The following is a 19,676-nucleotide window of genomic DNA, read 5'->3' as shown; positions in this document are numbered from 1 at the left end:
AGAGAAAGTGAGCTTCAACCACAGGATTTATTTTTCTAACACAGTCACTCTGCGCTCCGTCTTGTTCAACCTTTACCTCAGTAACGTGCTGACAGCCCGCACTTCGCCCCCTCCCTCAAGTTGAGGACATTGCATGGCGGTAGCACACTCTCGTTGTTCTCAAATCCAGAGTAAATTCAATTGGAGAGCAATTTCTTAACCTCGAGCGATATCGGCCGTCCGCCATGTCGACTACGACCGGCGCATTCATCGCAGGTGGCATTGCAGCTTGCGGCGCTGTCACTGCGACACACCCTTTCGAGACAGTCAAGATCCGCTTACAACTACAAGGAGAATTACAGTCAAAAGATGTCGCGGTCAAAAAATACAAAGGTGTCTTTCATGGCGTAGGAGTCATTGTCAAGAATGAAGGGATTCGAGGAATCTATCGGGGTATTGGGTGTGCATATGTCTACCAGATCCTGCTCAATGGGTGTAGATTAGGCTTCTACGAACCACTGAGGGCAGCTGGGACGAAACTTATCTTTAAGGACGCCAATATTCAGTCTCTCGGTGTCAACATCTTTTCTGGTGCGGCTTCAGGAATTCTTGGTGCCATGGCTGGCTCTCCCTTCTTCCTCGTAAAAACTCGATTACAGTCCTATTCGCCCTTTCTTCCCGTTGGGACGCAGCACAAGTACCGCAATGCGATGGATGGAATCAGACAGATTTATAGTACGGAAGGAGTTCGAGGCTTATATCGAGGGATGGGCGCTTCGATGGTCAGAACCGGTGCTGGCAGCTCCGTACAATTACCAACATATTTCTTCGCTAAACGACGGTTAATGCGGCATGCTGGCATGGAAGACGGGCCTGCTTTGCATCTGCTGAGTTCAACAGCTAGTGGCTTTGTGGTTTGTTGTGTGATGCATCCTCCAGTAAGTACAACGGTGCCCGTACTCATCGCCTCATTTACTGACCAAAAATGTAGGACACAGTGATGGCTAGGTTATACAACCAGCACGGCAATCTTTACAGCGGTATTTTTGATTGCTTGTACAAGACAATCAAGACAGAAGGACTTCTTAGTGTGTACAAGGGATTTACGGCTCATTTGGCTCGGATATTGCCTCATACGATCCTCACGCTGAGTCTGGCGGAGCAGACAAACAAGTTTGTACGTGGCATTGAGACGCGGATTCTACCGCAGGCCCTCAAGGATAAGTTATGAAGGTCTTTATAGACAACATATTCAGAGGAAAGGACGCTGGACTCCGAGCCCGTGTCAGAGGTCACCATTTCCAAGCCTTTGTACTGTACATATTGCAAACAATTAGAACTCGGGCAATAGAGAAGATTGCGTAGGCACTGGAACTGTTAAGATGCTTTCTATACCTCAGGTAGGTAGGCATTTTGTAGTTATCGTTCGCACACCGATGAGTTTTGTACGGGACTACACCTGTTGTGCAAACAGTATGAACAATGCTCCGTTGAAGATTACGTGTCGGCCATTCATCCTCACCTCACTCCTTCCCCCTCTTTGTACAATGTTGTACGTCCAGATATGTTTGCTTTCTTTGTCGTTTGATCTCTTCTAAATCAGGCAAGTAGTTTTATCTGTCCTACATTCTTCGATCCAATTCTATTGCTTGTAAACTCGGGCTTTGGAGACAGGTATTCTGAGCATGGTGAGCAACAATGTAATCCAGCCACTTACAATCCAGTCAGAATCGCATGCCTATGTAGCCATCTCTGATACTGAGACAAATACCCATAGCATCTGACTCAATAGTGAACAAGATGGCGACAACAAGTCCGATCCTAACTCCTTTCATTGATTATTCGGCTCCCTGACGACTGTTCTGTCCACGATTTCCAGCTTCTGTTGCTTCACATCAACGATATCAAGATGCTCAGCCTCGGCGTCAGCTGAAAGACATCGTTTCCACCAGCTTTGTTCTGCTATTGCGAGTCCCATTATCCTTGTTCTTGGGGTCTGTCTTCATGTCTCTCTAACGATTCGCACACTCTCTTGGGCATTGTCATCTCGTGACTCTTCCTCGCATATCTAACACGGACATTCCCCAAGAACCTCAGATTCCATTGTGCTTACTTGCACGGTGTATGAAATTGTCAACTTGGTAGAATACAGTCGTGACATTGTCCGAAGGTTCAACTGACTGGTTGACCTGGGCCGCCATGAGTTGGAAATGAGTTCCGAATTTCGGAGCCTGGAGAACAACATGGGTGTACAATGGCAGACGCGCGATCAATATACATCTTGGACACAAGCAGGTAAAGACTTCTGGGTGCAATTGAACTCAAAAATGTGCGTTCTAGATGAAATTAGCCTTCACTGGAATCTCTCCTGGGAACAACATAGCCCATCTCCGCCGCTTTTCAATGTGAAGCAATCTATCAGAGGTGGTACTCGGTATTGCACATCGAGTAGCATGATGGTCCATCGGATGTGGCACTGAGAGGATCGTGGCACCCAGGGCAAAAAGAGGAGTGACAACAGACTACTCATGCAGGTTGACGAGCTACTGACCCTTGAAAACACGCTTGTTCACGGTCACACGTGACATTGGAGCACTTTAAGACGATCAGATTAGATTAGATCCGCACAGGTCTTCCGCAATATTGGATGATATTGGTCCAGACTCGGGCTGCTGCCTTGGAAGCGGGTAAATCAGGCCATCAAGGAGATGTCGGTCAGTACCAAATTGATTGACAGAGGGTAAAGCAGAGATCTCAGTGCTGTGACAACAGACGAAATCCACAGTCGCGCGCTGGTCAGTGACGAGTGTTGATGTGGAAGTGGAGGCTGCCAGGATCAATTAACGGGCTCTCCTGGAAAACGCGGTCGCGCTAGCGCGTTACGTGAATCTTCAATTAAAACCGTGCAGCCTCCGGCTTTTCGAGCATCAGTTCTTCTTCCACTCTTCGCGTCTCACAACAAGTCAAAGTCTCTACCTCCAGTACTTCTTTGCTACATTTCTTTGTTTAGACTCTCATCTACTTACAACAAAAGACAATGGATACCCAGACCCAGATCACGCCGTCAAAGCAGGTTCGTTTTGCCACTGCCGTCATCGATTGACCAAAAAGAGTATATCACTAATGCTATACGCTCAGGCGGCCTCGAGCCTCGAAAACCTCAAAGTCAAGGACAGCCCCATCAAGAAGCTCAACTTCAACGTTGACGACAAAGAGAACAATCCTGTTGCTGTCGATGCCGCTCCAGTAATGACCGAAAAGCTCGAGCTAGCAAAGGTGCAAGAAGAGGCTCCAAAGTCCGAGGAACAAAACCGACCCAAGACACTGAAAGAGCTGGAAGCAGAAGAAGACCTTCTCAAAGAGAACCCGCACCGATTTGTTCTCTTTCCCATCAAGTATCACGAGATTGTGAGTGCTTGCGCGACGCGTCTCCGTCCCGCAACTACATGACCAGGACTAACGTGGATCGTCACTCAGTGGAATCACTACAAGAAGGCAGAAGCCAGCTTCTGGACTGCCGAAGAAGTTGATCTGTCAAAGGATCTTCATGACTGGCACAACCGACTCAACGACGACGAGAGATACTTCGTCTCCCACGTCCTGGCTTTCTTTGCCGCTTCCGATGGTATCGTTAATGAGAACCTGCTCGAGCGATTCAGCAACGAGGTGCAGATACCCGAAGCTCGTTGCTTCTATGGGTGAGTCAATGCTACCTAGAGGTCGCCTTCTTCGCTCTGTGCTAACTTTGGGCCACAGCTTCCAGATCATGATTGAAAACATCCACAGCGAGATGTACTCACTCTTGATTGATACTTATGTGAGCGTTGGCCCTCTCCTATCTCCGCAAGAGTATACCTAACCTCGAAATAGATCAAAGACCCGAAGCAGAAGACCTACCTGTTCGACGCTATCGACACAATCCCATGTATTCGCAAGAAGGCCGACTGGGCACTGAAGTGGATCTCCGACAAGAACTCGTCTTTTGCTCAACGACTTGTTGCTTTCGCTGCAGTTGAGGGTATCTTCTTCTCTGGCTCATTCGCCTCTATCTTCTGGCTCAAGTCTAAGGGTATGTCTCTTCATGTTGTGACACGATCCGGTACTGACCAGCCTCAGGCCTCATGCCCGGCTTGACTTTCTCCAATGAGTTGATCTCTCGTGATGAGGGCATGCACACCGACTTCGCTTGTCTGTTGATGCAGCACCTCAAGCACAAGCCGGCTCCAGAGCTGATCGAGAGGGTCATCACTGAGGCCGTCACCATCGAGAAGGAATTCTTGACGGATGCTCTGCCAGTGGCCCTCCTCGGAATGAACGCCAAGCTCATGCAACAGTACATCGAATTCGTCGCCGACCGTCTACTGCTGGCTCTTGGCAACAAGCGGTTCTACAATGCACAGAATCCATTCTCATTCGTACGTGCCCTACAATGTCGATGCATTGCACTTACTGACAGGACCACAGATGGAGAACATCTCCCTCGCCGGTAAGACCAACTTCTTCGAGAAGCGTGTCGGTGACTACCAGAAAGCCGGTGTCATGACCTCCAAGAGAGATGAGAAGTCCACATCTCCAGGCGAGGAGAAGAGTGAAGAAGATGCCGGCGGCCTCAACTTCAACGAGGAGTTTTAGATGTACTTGCTCCCAGGGTGTTACGACATTTGGTTTTTGTTTTTCTCCACGGCGTTGCTATGGTGTCACGGAAAGGAAATGACATAATGCGGATTTTATGGTGTCCTGGATTTTTCTTCTTTCATCTTCAATACCCCTCTCCACTTTCGTCGCACGGCGGAGTAAGGATAGCAAGGAAAAAAAGAGCCAGTTTGGTCTCACGGTACGCCGTCTATTCAATGTGAGGGCGGCTGGGACAACCAACCCGTCAATTTGTATGTGTGCGTGTGTGTGTGTGTATGCATAGCAGGGCTAGAAATGGGATTTGGATCTGTGCTTTGGATATGACGGAATGCATTCGCATGGGGAGAGGGCGAAAAGCATTCGCCACATTGACATTCTACTTTTTTCTGTTTGAGACGAAAAAAGAAATACAGGGTTTGTCCTTTTTGTCAACGTGAGCAAGGTTTCCCACACGATTTGCAGACTCGGAGATGGTTTTTCTGGGTGTTTTTGTTTTTGTTTTTCACTATTTGCATATACAGCCTTGCCCTCGGACCCCTTTCTGTAAAGAGCCTCGCTCGGAACGGCAGCATATTGTTTCCGTCCGACCTTTGAGATCTCTATTACCTATACTTCGTAGGAGGTGTACCCTTACCCAGGTACGGAGTATGCATACGGGATTCGTCGATACCACCTCGGTACTGCGTGATCGTTCCTGTACTCGTACACTTTGACTCCCGAAACCTCGGGGTCTTTGTTTGAGTTTGATCTTTTTTGACTTCATTTTGTTCATTGTATTCTACCGTTCAACCAAAAAGACATGACCTGGTCCTGATGTGAGAATCAGAATCAGAATCAACTCTCTCTCTCCCTCTCTCTCTCTCTCTCTCTCTCTCCCTCTCTCTCTCTCTCTCTCTCTCTCCCTCTCTCTCTCTCTCTCTCTCTCTCACACACACACACACACACACACACACACACGGAACCCTCATTCCGTATCGACCTGCGATGTTACTCGTATTTCTACCCGGGATGATCATTTTGGATGACTTTTTCCCAGGAAAGATCACATGTCCCTCTTCCGGCCAACAACTCGTACTTGCGCCATATTATTACCTGGGCATTCCTTCCATTCACCCGGAAGAAATAAAAAAAACCTTTACGGTAACTGCCCATTGGTCCACGTACTGTATATTGATGTTTATATGTTCATATTCTATACACAAGTACTGACGTTGTTGACAAGCCCCAAAGTCGTCCATCTATTCCCTCGGAGATAGAATACTCATCACGAGTACTTCATACTCCAGGCCACTTCCCGAGTACTCGTAAAGGAGAAACGATCTTGACTTGTTCCCCCCAAAATCATATCATATCCATAAGTCATCATTAATAGTACATCTCGTCATTGAAATCTGTCATGTTCAGACCCTGTCCCTGGCCTGACCCTCGACTTCGCTTCATATTCCCCATCCCATTCGCACCGCCTGTTGGGGCCGATAGACGTATACCGGGGCCACCGACACCGCCACCATCACCACTCATGTTTGGCCCCATTCCGGACATGCTCATCTTCGTTACGCCACTACTCCCATTCATGGCATTCATATCCGTTCCACCAAACCCTGCACCAGGGTTAGGGTATCCACCAGTGCTGGTAGTCGTATAGTCATAGTCCGAAGGGAAGCCAAGTGCATCGCCGACCATCCCTCCACCTCCACCTCCACCTATTCCGACCCCATTCCCAGGATCATAATACTGACCTGTATACTCGTATGCCGGACTGCTTCCACTTGTCCCGGTACCTATCCGACTGGCGGTGCCTGTGATGGCTCCTGCACCAGCCCCGGCCGCACCTGCGCCATCGGCATCGAAGAAGCTCAGATCCAACGTGCCCCAATCGCCTCCATTCGGTTCTCCCCAGTTCTCAAATCCCATTGCAAGTTGGTTCTGATCTCGGAAGAACCAATCTTGCGCATCTTCAATCAGACTGTCAACCCCACCAAACAACTTGGCAGCATTCTGTCCTGAGGAGCCGTGGTTGCTACTTGTGCCCACCCCCGCCAGGGCCGCCGTGTTGGCAAGTCTGGCTTGGTGCGTATTCCACGCTTCTTGTTGTGCTTTGGTGAGATGCGTCGATGCTCTGATACGTTGTGGATCGCGCCCTAGTTCCGCCGCGTTTGCAGGAGGCATGGACAAATTCCCTGTCGATCTTCTTGTATCAATCTGCTCCGCCGGGGTTGGGGCTGTAGGTGCCGAGAGGCCTCCTTGCATCTGCGGGTTGATGTCCATAGAATTTTGCTGCTCCTGAGCAATATTTTGTGCCATGATATCTGACACAGGTTGACTCGTCATCTGTTTCGTTAAGTGGCCCATGGTCTGCGGCGAGATTGGAGATGATCCTTCGGCCAGACCCCATTTTACTTTGACTCGGCGAAAGACGATATCAATCTCCTCCGGCATGTCGATGGTCCACCGGTCTGCACACAAGCGGAGCACACGCAAAGTTCGGCGGGCAGCGGTCCAACATTCACCCATCTCTTCGAGGTGTTTTGTGCCATGTATGATATCGCGCCGGGCATTCTTATCGGGCAAATTTAGCAAGTGAATTGTACAGGCCGAATGCACAATATAGATTGCTATGTTGCAGATCTGGCGGAGACCGTGTGTACGCTTGTATAAGCGAAACAGCTTCGAGATGGAACCAGCAGCTTGGGTACAGTATTTCCGAGGAGATACGTGAGCAGGTAGGGGAGATGTTGGCCGTGTATATTTGAGGAATGGGCGATAGAGGTGTATGTATAATAGCTGAAAGAACATGCTAGAGAAGTGTTAATTTGTTGATTGATCCATTCATCTGTCCTTGAACTTACTGCATTAGAAGGACCTGGGGCAGTTGACCTTCACGAGGTTCCATTTCTGATGGCAAGTTTTGCTTCCAGGCTTCTAATCGGGTATGGAGATCGGTGAGTCTTTTCAGTTCGATTTGTTTTGAATGAGGCTTCTGTAATTGTTCAGGATTGTAGAAAGACGTCAATAGATCACTGGAGATTTCGGCGAGTTTGGATAGCTGTAGAGCAACAGCCCTTGTCCGCGCTGGTTGAGCATGCGCTTGAATGATGCCAGAGTCGGTATAAGGTGACCACACCTCGCTATCTTCTGAAGGAAAGACATCCGGCTTTTTGACCGTGATGTTGTTCAAAAGTAGCTGCGGTTGCCGGCCAAGGTAATTTGACCAACATCTTGCAACAATTAGTTAGGCCTTGGGAGAGAACGAAATCAACTCACTTGTCAAAGAGGAAGCATCCCCAAAATGTGATCCTTCTTGCATCAATGCCCTCGTCTGTTAGTCGAGACAATTCGTTGATCGGTTGTGCGTCAACGTTCAGGCCCAAGTCACATGCCATTCGAAAACTCATGCCACTATATACCCAGCCCTTGCTTTCGTGGCCACATCCAGCTTCTCTGACGGACATCAAGGCGAGAGCTTGGACCGTGCACAGTTTGGCGTTGGCAAATTCATCATCCTCGTATAGTAATCTCTTGGCTTCCGCGAAGAAATGATCACCGGTCGTCCCCGAATCGTCAGGATCCTTGCGAGCAGCTGGTCGACAAGAAAAATGGCATCCAAGAGCAAGCATAATGTTGACCAGGAGAGGAGAACAATATTGAGACGACGTTCCAGTCAAGAAATCCCTGTAGAATAGTTCCTTGGCCAGTGTCGTAAAAAATGCATAATGCCAGCAAAAGTACATGTTCATAAAGTGCAGGATATCATCCTTGTTCTGAGTTACCTTTGTCCATGACAGTATCGCTTCCTCTTTTGGTCGGAGCGCGAGATCTTGAGAAGGTGACGGAGCGGAACCTTTATGTTCGTAGTCCTGGGGGAGCCAGATCAAGTTGGAGGTACCACCGATGAATTTGACCGACCCATCCAACATCAAGTCTCCCATCTTACCTGATAGCTCGGCCTCGAACTGTGGCACATCCTTATCATCGTCGTTGTGGCCTGACTCGGCGGGTCCCTCAGCCAGACCCTTCTCCCGCGTTTCTATGCTGGCGGCCAATTCTTCAAGACTGTCACAAGTGCGGATCTGGGTAACTAGATCCATGACATCTTCCTCCTCGGCATTTAGAAGAGCCTGGAACAATGTTTGGAGGGTAGCAAATTTTGCCTTGGAAGCGTCAACGTCTTTCTTGTATACGCCTTTGCGACGATGGTCTGTATGCGGTGCATATTCGCATTCCGTCAAATAAACTGATGCGCATGCGGCGCATTTCGGTAGCATTCCGTCGCACTTCGATTTGCGCTTGCGACATGCGATACAGGCCGTGCTTACACATCGCCTTTTCGTGGAAGCATTGTTCTCTTGCTCCTTGTTTTTATTCTTTCCTTTTGACACGCTCGGTATGGACGTGTCTGCATTCTCTGTCTGACCATCTGGACTAGGAGAAGTCTGGGGAGGTACCGGCTCGGCCTCGATTGCTGTCTCCATTCTTGGGTCGGAATAATGATGTCGTCCTGCTGTTGCTACTGTGTTGCCTGCCAACTGATAAGCAGAGGCCGGCGCGGAATATCATTGCTTCTGCGTTGCGTGCAGTGGCAATGGGAACAAAGTGTTATCTCGAGTGTGCTTCAAGTGCGGCCATGCTAGAGAGTGTGACCATGCAGTTGAATCGGGTCTATCGGTTTCGCAAGATTATGGTAACGCTTAGTTAGAGGTACCTAGATAAAGGTGGGCGCTCGAGGACTAGCTTTGCGAGAGGAGAGGTCGCTGGAAGGTGTCTACTGTGTAGATCTTGGTGTTGATGATAACGTTCAAATTGAGCACTCAAATCGAAAGCCTGCGCTGCAAGGCAATGAGCCGAAGAATAGTCTCGACCGTGGGGTTCAAGTCTAGTGGGCGTGGGCGTGGCCTGTCGAACAGTTTCCCGCTTAAAAAAACCCTCGGGAGTCATCAATAAAAAAGTCAGGCACGGTATCCCGCACTTCCAGACCCGCCAATGTCCGCATTCTGATTAATTAACAAGCCCACTCTGGTGACACTGAATACGAGGGGCTACAGTAGTCTGGCGTCACATTGATGAAGTTGGATACCACGGATCGCTCTACTGACTCGATGGCAACACACAAACGATCCACTGTAGGTAGCGAGAAGACCGAAGGATGGAATAGTCCCTGGATTGAAAAGAGACCGCTCTTTCGATACATTTATTGGCGATTCCGTATGTATACACAGTCCACATAAAACGCTATGCTTGTTCTCAACGCAGGCCCAACAGTGCCTTGCTGTTTTCATAAACGATATAACTGATACTAACAGCCGGGGCAACCTTCAGAAGATTTGGCGTCACACCCTTGAACAGGCCTTTCACTCCTTCGCCCTGGATGGTCTTCCTAGTGACATCCACAATACCGGTATATGTCGGTGGATGTAATACCGTCCCCTGAGCTTGCAATCTTGTTCGGAGTAGGTTGATTGGGTACACCATTGTGGCACTTATCGCGCCAGATGTAGCTCCGATAACACCGGTCACGATATTGCTCATGTCGACATCTTCTTCGTGACATCGTGCTTGCCGTGCTTTACGAGCCAGAACGAAGTTCTTGCAGTTCTCAAAAATAAACAGGTCGATAGCACTGTAGGGGAACATACCAGCGAGGCCCATCCCGAGGCCTCGATAGTAGGGCATGAGTTTCCCCTGTTTCCACATCTTTTTGGCCGTTTGAATGATCAGAGCGTTCCCATGCAAGCCTCCCGAGACAGTCTCGCACTGCATTCGACTGAAGAAGATGGTGATTAGTGAAAGTCAGTATAGTGCGAGTGTGAGACTCACAATTTGAGGGTATCTAACGGGTAAACGACGCATTGAGATACCACACCGCCGATACCACCGGCAAGAAACTGGGATGTCGGTTGCAGATGCTTAGGATCTGACCCGTCGATTTTGGCAAAAGCTCTCTTAGCAGCCTCATATGCACCAAATTTGATGGCCGACTCAGGCATAACCTTGACCACGTTCAAACCATTCCCAGCGAACAGACTACGCAAACCACCAGCAGCCCAAAGTTCTTTGCATGCATCAACCAAGGGCCTGCCAAAATTTCTGATCATTTGAAAGGGGGCACCTTCCTTCGCAGCTTTGATTGTGGCTTCTTTCGGATTTGTCTGCGCAATTAGGTAGACTTTCAGCCGGTCGAGTGGAGCAGTCGCTGTACGCGAAACCATTCCTGCAAGCCCACCAGCTATGAAATAGCCTAGCGGAGGGAGAAAATCTGTCAGCATCGTCAACAATGGTTAGGGTCTGCCGTGTTATAAAACTCCTCGTGGACAACACCGGGTCAACCGGGTCAACCGGGTAAAGACATTAACACAAGACGATGAAGAATTACGGTATAGACCGCATTCTACTGGAGGAATGAATTGCTTGAGCTGCAAAATGGGATGTGACGAAATGAAACAAGGGAAGGGCAAAGCCTACCAAACCCTTGAAGAGTATCATTGATGGTGACATCCCCTTCTTGATTGACATTGCCCGTAGCTGAGTAGTAGGACAATACCCCCCGAAGATTAGACTGGCCCGCCGGTAAGAAGAGTAGGAAATCCCTGAGATGGGTTAGAAACTTCCAACGCCGGAAATAAATCATTGTTCTCACCTCCATTCTTCAAAACTGATCTCGCCATCATGATTCACATCGACCTCGTCAAAGAATTGATCCAACTTGGCAGAACTGATCGTCACTCCGGACCTGCTGAACGCAGCACGAAGTTCTCCCTTATCCAACGCGCCGCTATTGTCCTTGTCAATGCTGTTGAAGAGCTGCCACAACTCTCTTTCGGCATGATCAACAAACACCCTGAACTCATTGTACTGTATTCTTCCGTCACCCGAAGTATCGACGGCTTTGAGGACATCGTGAAGGAGATCATCGGCGTTTTTGAGAGGATGATCGATTTTGCGCAGGCCTTTCTTCAGAGCCCCCAAGTCAAGTTGACCTTCGCTACGGGTGTCGAGAGTTCGCCATAATTCTTGAATCCGCTGTTCGCGGTGTTCGTGTGACTCTCCGTTCATGCTCCGCCTTGATGGTGTGAGAGTTGAGGCTATCTGTGAGGGAGCATGGTTGTTTGTCTGTGACTAGCCGAGCTTTGCAGGCGGCGATTGAGGTGGATGAGATTCCTTGAAGGCCTGTGACAATGGATGCTGTTCAGGCCGCACACCCTTTGCAACAAGAGCAGGTGGCTGTGATTGCCTGGGCTTGTTGATGGGTGAGAATTCCAGGAAGAACAGATTTGTTGCAGGTGGAGCTGGTACTGGTCAAGGGAATATGTACGAGCAAGTGTGGTCCATTGTGAGCTTTCGGGTTGGGTACAACTGCGACTTCAGCCTGTGACGTCTGTGTGGGGTTAGTGTTGACCTGCGCCCAAAACGCCATGAGACGTGAACACCTGCCAGCCAAAAAATCCCAGCAGAATCGATAACTATGCTGGCTTTGGCGTGAGGGCTGAATGTATTATCTTTTGATCTCTTCGACACGCTCTATTGGTTGTCGGCGATGCACAGGTCATATCCTGGGATTAATCCTTGTGGCCTTTGATCGTACTCCTCTACTCGCCTTCTGCACTGTAAAAGCGGCACCTTTAGTAGAACCTCGGCTCACCTTCCAGATCTAATGGCAACTCCAGAGTGCGCTGAGGCAGGAACTTAAAACACATCTCGGTCTCTTCATATGGCAGCGACACACTACAATGAGGCCCATCTGATATTGAATGGTAAAGCCTGAAAATTAACATGCTATTATGAGGGACATGGCAGCTGTTGATCCGGCAAGAAATCCATCTGCGCCGCTGTGATCAGGCAGGCCGTAAAAGGCCGTTCAAGCAGTTTGGTGAAGTACCAACCAAAAAGTACGTCGATAATGGCTGCGAATTATTGGACTTCGACCCAGCGGAAATTCTGGACGTTTACACCGGACAAGCTCGTCGACATCCGCGATGATCTCGAGAAACAGAATGCGAAAATCATCGAGCAACATCCCTATCCGGACCGGAGACACATGATGATTTTCTTGCGTGATCGTCTGCTTCAGCTGGCTAAGCGCCTGCAATTCAGACAACAATGTGTGGCAACAGCTCTGGTCTACTTGCACAGATACTTCCTCTCGACACCGATGCAGAATGTCAATCTGTACCTCTTGGCGGCAACGGCTTTTTATCTAGCGTCCAAGACAGAGGAATCGCCTCACCACGTACGACTTGTTGCTGCCGAGGCCAGACAGTCGTGGCCAGAATTTATTCCTGGAGACGTCGCAAGATTGGGTGAGATGGAATTCTGTCTCATTTCCGATATGCGGTCGCAATTAATCGTTTGGCATCCATATCGATCTCTGATTGCACTTAAGGAGAATCAAGATCTGAAGTTGTCCAACGACGAACTTGGTCTAGCCTGGTCCATCATCAACGACAGTTTCATGACGGATTTGCCCTTGACATGTGCTCCACATCTCACTGCAGTTATTGCAATGTTTCTTGCAGTGGTCTTCCTGCCAACAGCCAAGTCCACAGGAACCTTGCGACCCTTGTCCCATGAAACTCTGTCCAACCCCGACAACGGGCCATTCTCGTCTCTCGTCGGCCGCCAGAACCTTTCTGGTTCATTTGGAGGTGTCCTGGGGAATCTCCAGATGTCGAGCCAAGCAGTGTTGCCAAACACCTCCAATGGGAATGGCAAAGCTCGAATGCAGCAGAGTGATACTCAGCCCTTCGACAAAGAAAAGGCAATTGCCACGGCGAAGGAGTCGGAGAAAATGCAGAACACGATGAAATTCCTGGTAGAATCTGGTATTGACATTGAGCGGATGATCGAAGGAACACAGGAGATGATAGCGCTGTACGATGCCTGGGAACAATACAACGAGAAGTCCGTCAAGGACACCGTCTCACGGTGCTTGAAGTCGCGCGGGCTGGACGGTTGATCATCGATCCCAGCACTTAGTTGATCTGTTTTGTCACTCTGGATACTGCACAGCTACTAGTTGGAAGTGTCGATCCCGGAAACTCCAAGCTCTTTCCTTAGTTTAAGGACAACCGGCTTGGTATTCGTTAGAGCTCCATTCCAGTCGACCGTGGCCAACATGGTGTTGCCGGTTTCAAAGTATAACAGATCTGCTGCATCATTACGGACCTGCGAATATGCATCAATAATGGTATATGGACTGGAAATTGGAAAACATCTACCTTTGGCCAGCGATGAAGCAACTGGCGCGTGAGCTTGTCCTTAGCCTGCCTCTGGTAGTGGCCGATTGCGAGCAGTCTGGCATAACAATTCATCGCAGCCTCTATCCTTGACAGACTGGAATTAGGGCTGTGCACCTTCTTCATGATGGCCCAGATATCCGCCGAGGCTTCGATCAACAAGTTTTGATCCAGGAGGAAACACAGGAATTGAAGGAGCGGGACAACCTGTCGATCATCTTGTAACGCATTTTGATTCAGCTGGTCAAGGATAATGGAGGAGACCTTCTCGGTCGTTCTCTTGCGAGATTCATCATCGAGCTGTTGCATATATGTCACAAATGCATTGCTTGCAGCACGGCAGATATCCTCTGTCCCCGAAGTGGCTGATGAGACGAAGCCTGTAAGGAGGTGCTCGCGAAAGCTCGAAATTTGGAGGAGCTTCAAGAGCTCCAGAAAGTAGGAAATTGACGACACGTCGGCAGGATAGTCGAAGGTACTAGCAATGTCAGTCCTGTATATCCATTGAAACAAAAATATCAAACTCACTGCTCGAGCTGCGGCAGATTTGTACTCGTTCCCCAGTAGCCTTCTAAGCACTTCCACGCACGGAAGCGAACACTGATGAGCTTTTCCGACGCCAGTTTTGCCACGTATGGCAGGCAAGTCTGGGAAATGACTTCTGACGACTGAGATGACCCAATGCGATAAGCGTCGAGGGCATCAATACTTTGAAGACGAAGCATCGAGCCAATATCACCTCTCTGATCGTTCGAGTAGTCGTCCAAGCCACAGCAGAGGACTTCGGCCATCTCCTCTGCTTCGTTTCGTGAGCAGAGGTCTGAGTTCACAATAATCACACCAAGTGCCTCCATAGCATCAACTCTAGTTTCAATCTTGTGGCTGCCTTGTACGATTCCAATGGTATATGACTTGATGGACTTTTGAAGGCTCGAATGTAGACCCAAGCTAGCCAAGTAGGCATGGACAAGGCTTAACGTCTTGATTCGACCTTTACTCGTGAAAGCTGTGGGAGCCTGGGCCTTGCTGTCCAGCCACTTCTCGACCAATTCGGCATCAGCTGAGTCCGGAAGCATCTTGATCAGATCCAGATTGGCCTCGCTGCTTGCCTGGACCACTGCAACTTTCACACCGGCTACTGTGCATTGATTCAAAATTTCTGATGCAGAGACCATCCACTCCTGCTGGATACCACTCGAGCAATCGCATCCGAGAATCTTGAAAGTTCGGCACATGGCTCCTATCAAGGCAGCGATTCCTTCCATGACAAGCTCCAAATCAGCAGTAACTCTCACGTCCATCCTACCAGTCAATCGTGTCAACGCATAAATGCCTTGTTCCTGTTTCATGAACCAAGACTTCATAGTCATCGAGTCACTGTCTGTGGCTGACTCCAGTGCCGATGTCAGGGCCAAAAGTAGGCCGTGCCGGGCAGCTGCTGTGCTGCCGATATTGGCCGGTTTCATGTCGAACAGCTGCTCAAGAGTGACATTGATGAGTAGCAAGGTGACCTCAGCTGTTGACGGCTTCGTGAGACGGGAGATGGCATCAGCAGCCCACCGTCTCTGGTTGACATCAGTAGCGCGTGCACCTCGCCACTCAACAAGTGCCTGTAGAAGAGGCCTGTGATATATCTGGCCCAGGGTTGCTAATTGTGGAGCGACTTCTGTCATAGCTCTGGACAACCGAGCGATGGCATGATAGTCGACAATTTGTACCACTGGTATACCATGAATGATGATATCGGGGTGCCGTCCGATGAGCTCCTGCAGAGCTGCGGAAGATCCGCGTCGTATATTGCCAGAAGGATCGAAGCAGGCAGATATAGCCAGCTTGATCGCTATTAACTGCAGAACACTCTTACAGTCCATATACGAATCCTGTGCCGCTTCAGCAAAACTCGAAACGGAGATCAGGCCCAGCTCTACAGTGCTGTACTTTCGAGCCAATGCCCAAAGACCAAAGCAAGCAGCATCGCGGACGCCGATTCCGACAGATGTTCCGACATTTGACCTTTGCTCGAACTCTAGCCCAAGAATCAGGGCCTGGATGATTTCCGGGAGAATGTCAGGAGGAGGGGACCGCCGGAACAAAAGATGTCCCAATGTCAACATCAGTCCATGCCATTGAAGAGGATCGACGGCGCTGATGTTCCTCTTCAAGCCGATTGAGTCAGATTTGGCCTGGTCTGTGATAGGCACGAGCTTTTGGGTCTTTGGGGTTTCGAGAAGCACGTTTTCCTCAAGAGAACTCAGTATAGCTTCAATAACTTCTCGCGACATATCTGAGCTCAACTTCAGCACAACGACACTGAGAGATTTTGCAGCCGCCATTCTCACAGGCGTGTCCTTGTCGTGCAGAGCATCCAGAAAATACTGAATACTCTCCTCCAGCATATTGGTCAGCAAGTCCTCAGAGGCAGTATTGGTGTTTTCGTTGAGAGATATTGCGTGAGTCAAAATAGATCTTAGGATTTTCAGAATGAGTTTCCTTGCGGGAGCGGAATCTCGAATGCCAGTATGCGATTTCTGCCGGCTATTTGCCAGTTCTATCATGCTCCGAAAAAGGGGTTGAATGAATGGAGCTGCTTCGCTGTCAGAGCTCGCACTTATAATTCCATAAATCAGGGACAGGAGGCCAAGAGCTCTGTAGGGACTGGTCTTCAGCAGGTCTTGATCGTGGAGGAGGCTTTCGACCGCATAATCAACGAGGACTGACGCCACATTATGAGCTTGCATGTCCGTCCGAAGACTCAAGCGTACCAGTAACACACTTGCAGCCTCTCGTTCTTTACCTGAGCTTTCGAGTTGCTCTAGAGCCAGCGAGATTACATCGCCAGCGGCGTTAGGCAGGTGTGCAAAGGTACCTGGAATGGCAGCGTCCGAGGCCGGATCATCCAGAGACATGTTAGCTAGCTCGAAAGGCGCGAGCATCAGGTGTGATAGCCACAACATAATGATATAACGTTCTTCCCACGCCATGCCAAACGAACCAGAACTCCATGTCCTGAAAGTTGACAACATGGGAGCCAGATACCTTGGCTCATTGTTGAGTAGTCGAACAACAACCTTGTAGCCGCGAACCTTGCACAGCGAATAAAGGAGGCGGCATATTGCTCGTGGTAGAGGCGAGATGCCGCTATAGCCCCTTGTGATACTGGTGCAATAGTGGCTGTTCGAGTTGACAAGATAGTCCACAAAGGAGGTTGACAGGAGCTGGACAAACTCCGATAAATGAGGATCTAACAGCTGAGGCCATTCTTGGAAGCGATCGAGCTGTGTTTATGTCAGTAGTTTACACAGCAATGCTATACCACCCAAGTGTCTTACCAGCGACCTCAACTCCTCGCACTTGGAATCAAGAACAAAAAGACGTCGCGTTTGTGGGAGCCGGCTATGGTGATATATGAGCTGCGGCAATTTGGTTTTGAATTCTTGAAGGAGGTTCCCTGATGCCTTGTAGAGTTTGGCATCAAGATCGTGCTCGGCAGCATCCATCTATGTCTTTGCTTTGCAGTGAGGTATTCTTCTAGTGACCCTCATCGTCCAGGCGCTCGTGACATTATTGTTGCCACACGTGACATCGCGAACACTTAGCCACGCTAGTCAGAAACGGGATGCACTAACTTAAGCTTAAATTGTGACTGACGCGTGAACGTTGAGGGCACGGGCCGCTAGACAGATGCCTGAAACAACAGCGCCGTTAGCAGCGTCATCCCAGCATCCTTCTTGAACAACCTCTGACGAACCTCATCTTTTTCTCACCTGCGAACAAAGAAGACCGTCTTGGTCACTGCACGGTCTGCACTGCGACCTATTAACGGTGCCTCAATATGCTTGTTGAGTATGGGCGAGTGTTTCGCCCTGTTCTAGATCGGCTCATTACTGATCTGCACATTCACAAGCCATCTTCTTGCTAAGGCTGTGCCTTGTTCTCACCAACCTGTCATATTCAACCACTTCCTTACCTGCTTGGTTCAGACACAGTTCTGTGCATTCTTTGTCGCTTGCACCATGGCGGCGTCATTCTTCAGCGCTCCCTTCCGCTTTTTAAGCAAGTTCACGCCCTTGAGATCCTCGGCCTCGCCGTCAGACAACTCGACATTGGTTGCAGCTGACAACGCTAGATCCGGCCAGTCCAAACACGACAGCATAGACACAATAAGAGGCACACAGATGTCCATAAGTTCCAGCAACAAGAAGCGAAAGGCAGTCGACGATGAGATCGATGAACCAGTGAGAAAGCGAGTGCTGACCGCAACCGGAAACAGCGACGCACATTGCAGTGAGGAGGCGGTCAATTCACCCGTCAAGTCATTCCAAGCAAGCCCTCAAATCAGCAATGACCGAGTGCTGATGCCACCACCTCGAGCACATGCAGGTCACAAGAGCAAGATACCTCAGAATCCATTGATTACCTCGATCACACCAGCCATCAGACCTACTGTACGAGACGACGACGACGACGGCGCCTCTTTAACATCGCTTGCAAAAGGAAGGGCTGAGGACATGGAGGGTGTCATGGAAGAAAGACGCAGATACATCGCCAGCATCCAACTGCCACCTAATTCGGGCATTTGGTCACAAACCGAGAAAGACCTCTTCTTCCACCTGGCGTACCGCGGCTTCGAGCCTCTCCTCCCTCAGAGCTGGATGCTTGATTTTGGAACGCTCCCAATCAGCGTGTTTGCTCACGAAAACACCACAGTCGCGCCACTGATCCATCACATAAGAGACAAGCAGTTTCGAGCTGCTCGTGCACTTCGTCAACTATTCGAGGCTGGCCACGAGGCAAGAGACAGGTCTTACGTGAGCCCCGGCGCTCAGCGTGAAAAGATGCTCGAAAGAGCACTCAAGAGATATCTGTACTGGGCCTTGACTGACATGGGACTTCGACCGAAATCGGATCCCAACTACATCCCTGTACACACGCTCACGAGAAGGCGACGAGGGCGAACAACCTTTCAAACACTTGAGCATATGGCCCAGAAATTGCAAAGACTTTCAGAGAGGCACCACCACGCGAGGAATGTGCAACCAAGCATCGAGCTTCACTCTCTCAGTCTCGCCGACGACGATAACACCAGAATCATGGAAGACGACGATTCCCTGCCAACGCTGATTGGTCTTGTCTTGATTTCTTCTGTCGTTGCAGTCGTCACGTTGAGCCCTTACGTTCAATCTAAAACTACACAATCCCCCTCAATTCGTCAAACGGTCTCCCCTCCGTTCTCCGACCGGGATGCTCAAACAGGTCCACCACTTTCGAGCAGCGAAGCCACGGACCGACTCCGCATCATCGCCGAGTTCGACTTCAGCCTGAAAGATCAAGATGTCTGGAACGCGCTCGGGGTCGCCATCGTGGCCATGCAGATCCGGAAAGAGGCACTCAGGGCAAACTCGTCATTTGTCTACGACGACATGGAAATGTTAGGTTCGGAAGTTGGATCGATCGCAGGATCGAGGCTCTCCGTTGACCTCGAAAGTCTGTACGAGGGCTCGACGACCCGATCAGTTCTGGAAGATGACCCCGATCTTTGACATTGGAATTGCAGTGCGAGGTCGAGGAAGGATCAAGGAGCAGGCAAACAGAGGAGAAAAAAACGGGTTGGAGTAATGGTAGTGTTTGTTCTTGATTGACCAACACACGCAACAACACAAATGTATCGAGTTTTGTTGGAAGGGCCAAATTACTCCCAATGAAAGAAATGCAGGACAGATTGAAAAAAAATAAAGGCGGTAACGGTTGGGCGACGACACCTGCTTTTTTCCCTTTTGTTTGAATCCCAATATTGAGCATTGTGAATCCCAAGATACCATTGAATGTAATTTT

At 49.5% G+C, this 19,676-nt stretch overlaps 7 protein-coding genes across 8 annotated transcripts; 4 read left to right on the top strand and 3 right to left on the bottom strand.

Moving 5' to 3' along the window:
• Positions 1-63: 63 nt before the first annotated feature.
• PV06_07402 (uncharacterized protein) lies at positions 64-1,424 on the top strand. Its single transcript, XM_016408643.1, has 2 exons — positions 64-917; positions 971-1,424. Exons 1-2 carry the CDS (start codon positions 225-227, stop codon positions 1,208-1,210), a joined length of 933 nt encoding a protein of 310 aa, XP_016260397.1. The 5' UTR covers positions 64-224; the 3' UTR covers positions 1,211-1,424.
• Positions 1,425-2,893: 1,469 nt separating this feature from the next.
• On the top strand, positions 2,894-5,333 carry PV06_07401 (ribonucleoside-diphosphate reductase small chain). Its single transcript, XM_016408642.1, has 7 exons — positions 2,894-3,052; positions 3,118-3,387; positions 3,457-3,677; positions 3,736-3,796; positions 3,850-4,048; positions 4,096-4,394; positions 4,444-5,333. The coding sequence occupies exons 1-7, from the start codon at positions 3,017-3,019 to the stop codon at positions 4,609-4,611; spliced, it is 1,254 nt and encodes a 417-aa protein (XP_016260396.1). The 5' UTR covers positions 2,894-3,016; the 3' UTR covers positions 4,612-5,333.
• Positions 5,334-5,824: 491 nt separating this feature from the next.
• PV06_07400 (uncharacterized protein) lies at positions 5,825-9,430 on the bottom strand. Its single transcript, XM_016408641.1, has 3 exons — positions 7,879-9,430; positions 7,464-7,832; positions 5,825-7,411 (listed from the first exon to the last, which is right to left on the bottom strand). The coding sequence occupies exons 1-3, from the start codon at positions 9,084-9,086 to the stop codon at positions 5,980-5,982; spliced, it is 3,009 nt and encodes a 1,002-aa protein (XP_016260395.1). The 5' UTR covers positions 9,087-9,430; the 3' UTR covers positions 5,825-5,979.
• Positions 9,431-9,768: 338 nt separating this feature from the next.
• PV06_07399 lies at positions 9,769-11,935 on the bottom strand. Of its 2 annotated transcripts, none has more exons than XM_016408639.1 (4): positions 11,249-11,935; positions 11,074-11,198; positions 10,429-10,867; positions 9,769-10,375 (listed from the first exon to the last, which is right to left on the bottom strand). In XM_016408639.1, the coding sequence occupies exons 1-4, from the start codon at positions 11,662-11,664 to the stop codon at positions 9,856-9,858; spliced, it is 1,500 nt and encodes a 499-aa protein (XP_016260393.1). In that variant the 5' UTR covers positions 11,665-11,935; the 3' UTR covers positions 9,769-9,855. The 2 variants fall into 2 exon arrangements, with proteins under 2 accessions (XP_016260393.1, XP_016260394.1); XM_016408640.1 differs by having other exon boundaries at positions 10,429-10,849.
• Positions 11,936-12,508: 573 nt separating this feature from the next.
• Positions 12,509-14,129, top strand: PV06_07398 (uncharacterized protein; the record flags this gene model as incomplete). Its single annotated transcript, XM_016408638.1, has 1 exon — positions 12,509-14,129. One exon carries the CDS (start codon positions 12,509-12,511, stop codon positions 13,562-13,564), a length of 1,056 nt encoding a protein of 351 aa, XP_016260392.1. The 3' UTR covers positions 13,565-14,129.
• On the bottom strand, positions 12,663-17,346 carry PV06_07397 (uncharacterized protein). The gene is made up of 4 exons (XM_016408637.1): positions 17,174-17,346; positions 14,373-17,119; positions 13,827-14,322; positions 12,663-13,773 (listed from the first exon to the last, which is right to left on the bottom strand). Exons 1-4 carry the CDS (start codon positions 17,339-17,341, stop codon positions 13,621-13,623), a joined length of 3,564 nt encoding a protein of 1,187 aa, XP_016260391.1. The 5' UTR covers positions 17,342-17,346; the 3' UTR covers positions 12,663-13,620.
• A 235-nt stretch (positions 17,347-17,581) lies between these two features.
• PV06_07396 (uncharacterized protein) lies at positions 17,582-19,668 on the top strand. The gene has a single exon (XM_016408636.1). The coding sequence runs from the start codon at positions 17,858-17,860 to the stop codon at positions 19,382-19,384; it is 1,527 nt and encodes a 508-aa protein (XP_016260390.1). The 5' UTR covers positions 17,582-17,857; the 3' UTR covers positions 19,385-19,668.
• Positions 19,669-19,676: the final 8 nt, after the last annotated feature.

The sequence above is a fragment of the Exophiala oligosperma genome (genome assembly GCF_000835515.1).
Source record: "Exophiala oligosperma strain CBS 72588 unplaced genomic scaffold supercont1.7, whole genome shotgun sequence".
NCBI lineage: Eukaryota > Fungi > Ascomycota > Eurotiomycetes > Chaetothyriales > Herpotrichiellaceae > Exophiala > Exophiala oligosperma.
Note: the sequence above shows the minus strand (reverse complement) of the source record. Positions and strands in the feature narration are given on the sequence as shown.